The sequence below is a fragment of the Apaloderma vittatum genome, unplaced genomic scaffold (genome assembly GCF_000703405.1).
Source record: "Apaloderma vittatum isolate BGI_N311 unplaced genomic scaffold, ASM70340v1 scaffold15618, whole genome shotgun sequence".
NCBI lineage: Eukaryota > Metazoa > Chordata > Aves > Trogoniformes > Trogonidae > Apaloderma > Apaloderma vittatum.
In genome coordinates this window covers 29,770-38,884 of record NW_009731357.1, presented here as the reverse complement: position 1 = coordinate 38,884, position 9,115 = coordinate 29,770, and the positions used below count along the sequence as shown (strand labels likewise).

The 9,115-nt window shown below is 37.8% G+C and overlaps 1 protein-coding gene across 1 annotated transcript in view; it reads left to right on the top strand.

The window, feature by feature from the left end:
- ZNF518A (zinc finger protein 518A) overlaps nt 1-3,665 on the top strand; it is a 4,662-nt gene extending 997 nt beyond the window's left edge. The window contains exon 1 of the mRNA XM_009875154.1: nt 1-3,665. This exon is cut by the window's left edge and continues 997 nt beyond it. Coding sequence (XP_009873456.1) covers nt 1-3,665 — 3,665 coding nt within the window.
- Nucleotides 3,666-9,115: the final 5,450 nt, after the last annotated feature.

Sequence of the window (9,115 nt, the reverse complement as noted above, 5' to 3'; positions counted from 1 at the left end):
TGAAGCTTGTATTAAGAAGATATAAAATGGGAGCATCGAAAAAAGCACTGTGGAGACGGAAAAAAATAGGCAGCGGAAGTGACAAAACTGGAGAAAATGATGCACAAGTGCTAAGAAGTATGAATAAAATTCAAACAAAATCTGAGGAGCTGAACCAGTGTGTGAGAGGTGTAGAAACAAATGAAGAAAAAGATCAAGTTATGTATATGGAAAAGCATAATTTTGCAGGTGAAATGCTCTCTGCTACTGCTGCACAATACGGTAAAGCAGACGATGGAACAAGTTACGGCCTGGGATTACTGAAAAATGCCGTTCATGGGCCAACGGTATTGATGGTCAGAAACAATAAAATATCTGTTCCAGCAAATTACAGCGCTAAATTTATGGGATTTAAAATGGTAGATGGAAAACAACATATTGTTATAAAACTGTTGCCTACAAGTAAGCAAAATGTACATTTGTTAGGTCAGAAAGCTGATCCTATTAAAGATGGTTCTACAACTTCTTTGCTACAGACTGCTGATCCCAGGGGCTTGTCTTCAGGTGCTACGCCACATGTACCTGACCAGTCAGTCTTAAAGAACAATCCTGTTTACCCATTAGCCTCCCCTCCATTTTCTTGTTCTGCTCCTCATTCAGGAAAAACAAAAGTGGAAAAACAAAATAACTCCTTACTGAATGGTAGGAGTGTTTCTCAAACTGTAGCACCTTCTAATGTAGCTGTAGGAAAAAGTTTGAGTTATTTGCCAATGAAGTTGGGCTCAACTGTACCTCTGTGTGATGAGGTGACAAAAGTTGGAACTCGAAGTAATATCTCATGGGGAGGCTATAGTCCTCCAAGTCATCCTCAGGTATTACCACCCACTATTACCAATGCGCTTCACCGTGACTCCATGAAAATGCCCTTCTTTCCTGAACTGAAAATAAAAAACGGTGGCCTGAATAATAGTAATGGAACTAATAATCTCTATTACTCAGCTTCAGTGGATTCTTCTAATGAAGGGTTGCTGTCTTTTCACAACTATTCCAAAATGGACACTTCAGATAATCCATGTAGCATTTGGATGTCAACAGATGACAGATACAAAGAATTTTTATCTAGCAAAACAGTTTCTTTTCAAAACAGTAGGGGAAGTGAATCTGCATCTTCATATTCAGAGTTGATGAAAGACTTAAAATCAGAGAAAGTTGTACCAGCCCAATCAAATATTAATAAAACTTACGGACACTTAAACACTAACTCCATGTCTTTTAAAAGCCAGTCTAAATGTGGTGTTGACAGCAAGCATTTTATGGAGCACCAGCATAATGGCCAGCAGTATTTGGATGCTAACACACATCAAAGCTTTGAGAACGTAGCTGAGAAATTCCAAGAAAACGGCTCTGATTGCGTTAACTCCGTCTTAATGCCTAAAATCACGTCTGTTTTCTCATTGCAGAGTGAACAGGCAGCTAATTATTTATCACCTGAAATAAACCAGTTCCTGCAAGATATGTTAAAAGTGAAAGGAACTACTCAGCAAGAATCGCACAGCAAGTCAAGTAACTGTGTAAAACTTCATTCTGACAAGCTGCTTTCTGGTCATGAGACAAGGAATAAAGCCTTTATGCATTTAAAAAACTCAGCAACTGCATGTGCTTTTCAGAGGCCTTCTCCTAATGTAGACTTTCATTTATGTAAGCGAGAGTTGAACACAAGATGTAGCACAAAGGAAGGTATGCATTGTGGGAGGGACAGACCGACACCTGTGACATCATTTGGTCCACAAGGAATGGATAAACTATCCAGAACTCCAGGTGTTGGTATGTTCCTGAAACCTCATACAGATGGAATTGTAACACAGCAGTTAGTAAAAGATAAAATAACGTCTACAACCCAAAATCCTGGCAGCTTTTCACCAGTTCTTCAGGAACAGAAGAAACCCCTTTTAGTTCAGTCTCCTCCATCAGGATTTTTTGTTCCTTTGCACCTTGCTAATCAGCCCGGACTACAGGTGGTTTCAGGAAGATCTCTTCCATCAACCGGTTTGTCAGATGGACACATGACTAAAGGTGTACCTGCATCTTTTGTTTTAAATAAAGGACCTGGAATGTTTTTGACTTTTAGTGGGGCAATCGGAACAGTCGCAAATGTCCCTAACGAGAGTTCTCAGGTTTTAGGGAGAGTTGCATCCAGAGAGTATGGTAACGTAACCGTACCAGCTTCAAAAGCGGAGGGGAAAAATGACAGGTTTAGAGGTGTAAGTAGTTCCTGTAATGGCAGAACATGTAGTACAGCAAATGACTTATTGAATAACATGCCATTCAAAGGACCTCTTGTAATTACAAGCTCATCAGAGTCATCTGTGAAAGGAATTTCTTCCGTGAAGATGCTAGCAGAGCATCAGGATTCTGTCTTTGGTTCCCTGGAGTCAGTAAACCAACAGGACATTAAACAGAAACAACATGTTTATGCACTTTTGCCTGATGGACAGCAGGCAGTCTTTGTGAAATGTACTACACCAAACAAGCCTGTAATTCATAAACATAACGTTTTTCAGGATAACGCTCATTATCAAAATTGTCAACCAAAGAAAACTGGAGCCATGCAACAAAAGCTTTTGCTGAAAATTAAGACTTCTACTCCAGATACACTGACTGGTGCCTCTCAGTCAGTAAGCAACTCAGTGCCCTCATTACAGTTGGGTAACTTGCAGTCCCTTACTCCTGCACTACCACAGAAACAAACTAATCTTACTTGTAACGATGCCTTAATCTTACCAGGTAGGTTAATGCCAGCAAATGCCTCTTTGGCAAACTCTAATCCAGCATGTTGTGTTCCTCCTGTAGAACCTGTTTATTCTACTAAGTCTGCAGGGACACAGTTACAAAAAGGTTCTATTGAGAGCACGCAAGTAATAACTGCTAACAGAAGGAATAACTTCGGTAGTCAGAAGTCCACGTGGAGCACCCGAAACAGAACTGCAAAAGTAAAACCTCGCTTAAAACAAACTGGGTCTAAAAGTTCGGAGATGGTGGGTGTGCAAAGAAGCAAGGATTTCAAGCGGAAGAGTAAAGATAATTGCCCAGAACCCCCAAGAAAGAAAGTAACGTTGCACCGAAAGTGTAAAGAAAAGAATCAAGCTCAAGTTGTTAGTGAATCAGGTAGCCCTTACAAACCAAGGGCATCAAAAGAAACTGTGAGGACTTTAAAATTACTTCCTTTTAATTCTAAACAGCTTGTAAAATGCCCTCGGAGAAATCAACCAGTTGTTGTGCTTAACCATCCTGATGCAGATGTGCCAGAAGTTGTAAATGTAATGAAAACCATTGCTAAATTTAAGGGACATGTTCTTAAGGTGTCATTATCAAAAAGAACTATCGAAGCACTTCTGCAGCCAGCCTTCTGCAATCCTTTGGACATAACTACTGATGATCTTTCTCAAAAGAGGCACAGGATAATAAAACCTATTAGCCCTGTAAAAGAAAGATTTGTCTTAAAATTGACACTGAAGAAGACTAGTAAAAACAATTATCAGATTGTGAAAACTACCTCTGATAATACCTTGAAAGCTAAGTTTAGCTGCTGGTTTTGCGGTAGAATATTTGACAATCAGGATAATTGGGTCGGACATGGACAGAGGCATCTGATGGAGGCTACTCGAGACTGGAATTCATTAGTATAATGATGACCAGTGAAGAAAATAAATACACGTTAGAGTTTTTTAAAAAGAGAAGCAATTGAATTAGGATACACAAGTTGTATTTCAGTATTTTAACTGAAGTTTAAAAATGATGCAGAGTGCTTGTGTTTTAAATGGGAGAGCAGATGCTCTCTTGCCATCAAGCTTTGAGATAGATCAAGGAGCTTTGTGGTTCAGATAACTTGTAACTCACTGCAAATACAATTCCATAAAAATATATAATATTTTTTGTTACTACTATCTTGTCCTATATTTTTATTCTATAGAATGAGTCTTCAGGGCTTTTGTTCTGTACATATTTAAAAAAAACCCAAAACATGTAAATATTTTTATACTTTTCAGTCCTTTGGTATAATTCTTGCACAGAAATTACCGCCCCCTCCCTTTTTTCCGCTCTGTGCATGCACTACTAAAACCAATTTTTAAATTTTTTTCAACTACACACAGCTGTTAACCTGGGATTTTTGTTATTTTCACTTGTTAGCTCTTGATTTTTTTTTTCAGGGATTGAACACTATTGTTAGCAAGTGCCTAAAAGATGTGAAGCAGTTTACATTGTGTCAACTGTGTAACCATAGGTCCCTACAGGGCCATCTCCCCAATAGCTTCATTTAAACAAAGCCATATGTGAATGCTTTAAGCTATATTGCTATGCACATGACACTTGTACTATTTCTGTGCAGTTTGTCTACTTTCGTAGTGAAGTATTTTTCATATAAATTAATAAAAACATGTTACGATTGTGTTAATACGGTGAGCCTGAGAATGGAATCAGTTGAAAATAAACAGTATATATATATATTCATAATGTATATGGTGTTTAAGAATGATGAACATTCCTAATCTGTATTGACTCTGTCACTATTAAATTTGCTATAACTTGTGTTTACAGAATATGGCTGTGAGCATTTATAGAAAATGTTTATTTTGTTTTATACTATGTCTACCACAAATTCTGTAGGAAAGCCAATATATGGTGAAGTGCAAAGCACCATTTTGGGCTTGTAATTGCATTATAGTTTTATTCCAGGTGGATTTAATTTGTCCTTGTAATGACTAAATAGTATTTTCTACTATTGTTTACTCAGATGAGCTACTAGTGGTTTGACAAAACCAAGGCTTGAGTTGTTCCTCCTTCATTTTACCGGCCAGTAGGGTAATATTGCTGGGAGCCTGCCTGCTTCCTGCTCAACAATTTTAATGACGAAGGGAGAATATGCTTCACATTTCTTAATGTTTATGTGAAGGTATGTAAACAAAAGATGATATCTTATCCATAGTAACTGAGTAAACAAATGAAGGTTGTTACTATCCACAGTAATTATTATGTTTAGAGGCTTTGTCCTCCAGATTCTTAATGAACCTGCAGGCTAGATCCAGTCTTCAGTGGGAGTGCCCTTACCATATGGCACCCTTTGCCTAAATACTGGAAGATTACAATTTATCTGTGTAAATCAGCTTCCCAAAGCACTGATGGAGAAAATGTCAGTGAGGCATTTAAATCTCTGAGGTTTTAGACTGTGTGCAAGCCAAGGGGTAGTTCTGTGAATATTTCCGTGAGGTAAACGTGAAGGTTGCCTTGCTACCAATGAAACACTTGCAAGCTTTTCATGGATGTGACAGGGGTGTCACCAGGATGTCACCAGTAATGGAATTTGACTTCTGTTTTATAAAGTTATAATTAAAATGATTTTAAAAAACTTCAGTAGCTAGATAAGTCTCTCTTGGTGTGCCTTGTGTGTAGGAAGATGCACACTAGTCTCGTAGCTGGTGATTTATGTACGGGAGCCCGCTGAAGTACCTGAGACAGTCAAGGCAGCATAGTGTGGGTGAATTAATGTACAGTTGGTGTGTGTGCTGTATTACACCGGATAATTTTGTGCTACTCAGTGAGCTTGACCTCCGACGTTAATTTGTCTAGGAATTTTGAAGAAAACTACTGTAGTAGTGAGGAGATGTGTTGTAAAGAAATGGTATTAGGAAAGGAGAAAAATGTGTTAAGCTTTTTGACTGGAAGGATCTAGTGGCTACCTCAGCTTGCCCTCCTAATGGAACCCCTGAATCCTGGATGTTGCCACCTCCTCCTTTGGCAGGAGTATCTCTCAAGTTTGTTGCTAAAACCCACTTGGTGTAACTTCACTGAGGATGACCAATTTTTGTTAAGAGTTATTTAGCATTAAGGTGAAAGTTCTGTAGAGTTAGAGGTTTTTCTATATATTGATGAATCACGAGAGTGACAGCTGTCATTGGAATTTTTTTTCCCTCCAGCTTGTTTTCCTATGAATTGGGTAACCTTAAACAATACTGTGATAAACAACATTGTAAAGCTAGAAAATATTAAAATAAGGTTGCTATATACGATCTTAATTCATTGCCATGTGTCACTTTATCCATGGACATCCATCTCATCCAGTCTGAGAATTGTTGCTACCTCTTGAGCAGTGATTTAGTATTTTGTTTCTCCACCCTTAATTCTGTCCATGTATAATTTAGTGATTATTGTTCAAGTATTGTTCAAGTATTGAATATCTAATTCTTTTTTTCTTACCATCTTTTCCATAATGCTTTGTTTGAGATCCTAAGAGTTTGGCACTTCTGCAGATCAGGTTTCAAAGAATCTGAAGTGAGACTTCAGTGAAGTTAAGGTCACAAGTAGTGATCGTCAGGAGGAAGTTTGGCTTAAGGAGTCTGACCAGCATCACAATGGATGCTGCAGTAGAAGGTGAAGGGACAATATTCAGTTCTTAAATGAAATATTCAATAGCTTTAACAATATGAGGCTGCCGCTTTACTGGCTGAATCCTCCAGTGTTTGCACATTTCTCAGCATCTGCAGTAAATGGGAAAGGTATCTTACAAATATGCTACAAACCATGGTCTTTCATTACACGGCAATGATTTATCTCTGAAGTAATGTACGAACAAAGTGAAATATTTAAATCTATATGGAGATTACTGGATGATATACTTAATGCTTGTATTGTAATGGATCTATCTGATGTGACAAATTAAGGTTGCATGGGGAACCAATTTGAAGAGTCTTGATTTTGAGTGCTTGACTTTGCAACAGTAGTGTTATAAGATCACATTCAGCATTGTGCTTACAGCAAGGTAAGAAAACTTCAACTTGGTTATAGTGTTTTGGGATATACAGAAATAAGTGCAAGTGCAGTGTCAGGAAGTGTTTGTACAATTTGTGTAAAGTGGCCTTAAAGAGGCCTAAACCCTAGGCCATTGTATATTCTTTGCAAGATGCGTGTTCATCAATAATCGTGGTTTCTCTTCCTTGATAGTTCCAGTGGTAATTCCAGTTGCACCAATTTACTCTTTTCTAATTTCTATCCATGGAAAGTGCAAAATTAGTATTCAGGATGGATTGTTCTGTGTTAAATATTGTGATGCTATTAATTCATCAGCAAATTCAGAAGCTAGGAAATGGTACCTTGCTGCAATCCTGTACCTGAAACTTGCTCAAACCTTTCTCTTCTCCAGCTAAAGTAGTGTTTCAAAATATGTCTGCACCACAGTGTGCTGAAGCTATAAAAGATCCTGCTTGGGTATGGAAAGTAGAGTAACTAGTCTGCTTCCTTTCTTTCTGTACAAAACTGTGAGTACAGTAAAATAGGAGATCACATACTGGTGGACGTGTGGTTCCCCCACCTCCCCAGAGCATTATATTGTGCCTTGGATGTTCTCATCCCAAGATGAATGGCTGATTCTGTGGATGGTTGTGTTGCCTGTCAAACCCCTGCCTCATTTTGTTGTCGAAACTGTAAGGTATACTTTTGTAATGATGTAGAAGGTTGCTGAAAAGAAAAGGGTTTCAGGATCAAACCAGTTGAATGTCTACAACGTATTTGTTGTTTGTAGATCAGCCACGAAGGTACATGTAGTGCTGAGCACTTAGGAGCTGAGGGGCAGGAGCAGCAATGCTTTGAGTATGGAAAGGGCTCAGTATTGCCAATTGGCTTAAAAGGTTGATACTTAGTTGGTACTAGGGAAGTCTCTAGGTAGGCTTGGGTTTCACTTTTTAATAGTTTCACTTTTTCATGCTTTTTTTTTTCCCCCTCCAATTCTAGAATGATGATGATACTGCACATTTAACTCAGAAGGCAATGTTTGAAGAACCTAGACACTTCTGTGAGGAGCAACATGTAAAGGTTAACAAGAAACAGTTTTGTTAAGAGCAAAGTTTAAATACTGTGCAGTACGAGAGAATAAGGCAAGGACTCTACACGAATGCAGAGCAAGCTAAATATTGAGTTTCTGATTTTTCACTGAGTATTTTCCATTGTGAGTATTGTTTGAAATAGTAACCTCCTAAAGTGATGTTTAACATAACTAAATAATATCAGAGTACACATATAGGAAGAAATCAGCCTTGTAGAAACGAACAACTTCTGTTAATTTTGAGGCCTTGAATTGGCAATCTTAACATCCTAAACATTACACGTTACATTAAACATTACTAAGCATAGTATAATACTAATTAATACCAACTGAAGAATATATTTATGCATTTATGCAGTACTGTGAACAATTTGTCATAGGCAGGCTTGGGTAAAGCCCATATATGTGGTTTCTTGCAAGTATCTCATTTGCTTCACATCTAGGGTAAGCAGTTGCCTGTGTTGCAGAGGGAAGAAACTGAGACATTGCAAGGTAGGCAGTTCTGTGCTGAACATCATTGTATCAGTAAGCAGTTCCTTCTAGAAGACAGGCACATTATTTGTAGAAGTAATAGATCAAACCCACAAAGAAGTAGTTGCAGAATACAGCTTGAGTGTTGGCTCAATCTTGCCTTAAATGCCTTGCAGATAATCCTAGAGAACACTGCCTAATCTAGGACAAAAAACCAAAGTAGGTGTATCTAGAGTGTCAGTTTTGGAAAATACCTTTTAAGATGGATGAGTTTTCAAGTCTGGTGAAATGAAACACCTCTAGGACTAATTAACAACTGTTTCTAGAAGCTTTTCATTGATGCAATTTATACATTCATCAGTTTTAACTATTGTGTGCAGTAATGTAAACATTACTGTATAGTTTACATTACTATAATATTAATATATATGTAATATTACTATTACATTACTGTATAGTGTAAACCCGTGTGATAGAACAGACATGAAAGTTTTTGTGTGTGTGTTTGTAAACAGTAATTCTGCAAGAATTGAATGGGTAGTTGGTTTAGCAATGAAGCAGTGTGTTTGGGTCACCAGCAGTAGGCAATTTGAAGACAAAAAAATATGAGAAATATACATCCTAAAGCCATAAAAAGTGACAGTTTTTGTAACAACGGAACTCGTGAACATACGTTAAAAGATCAGTGATAGTGGATTGATGCTTTCTTGCTGGCAGGATGCTAAGAAATGTGATCCAGCAATGCCTCCATAGACTACTGACTTTACAATATTTTATTTGCACATTTGAAAA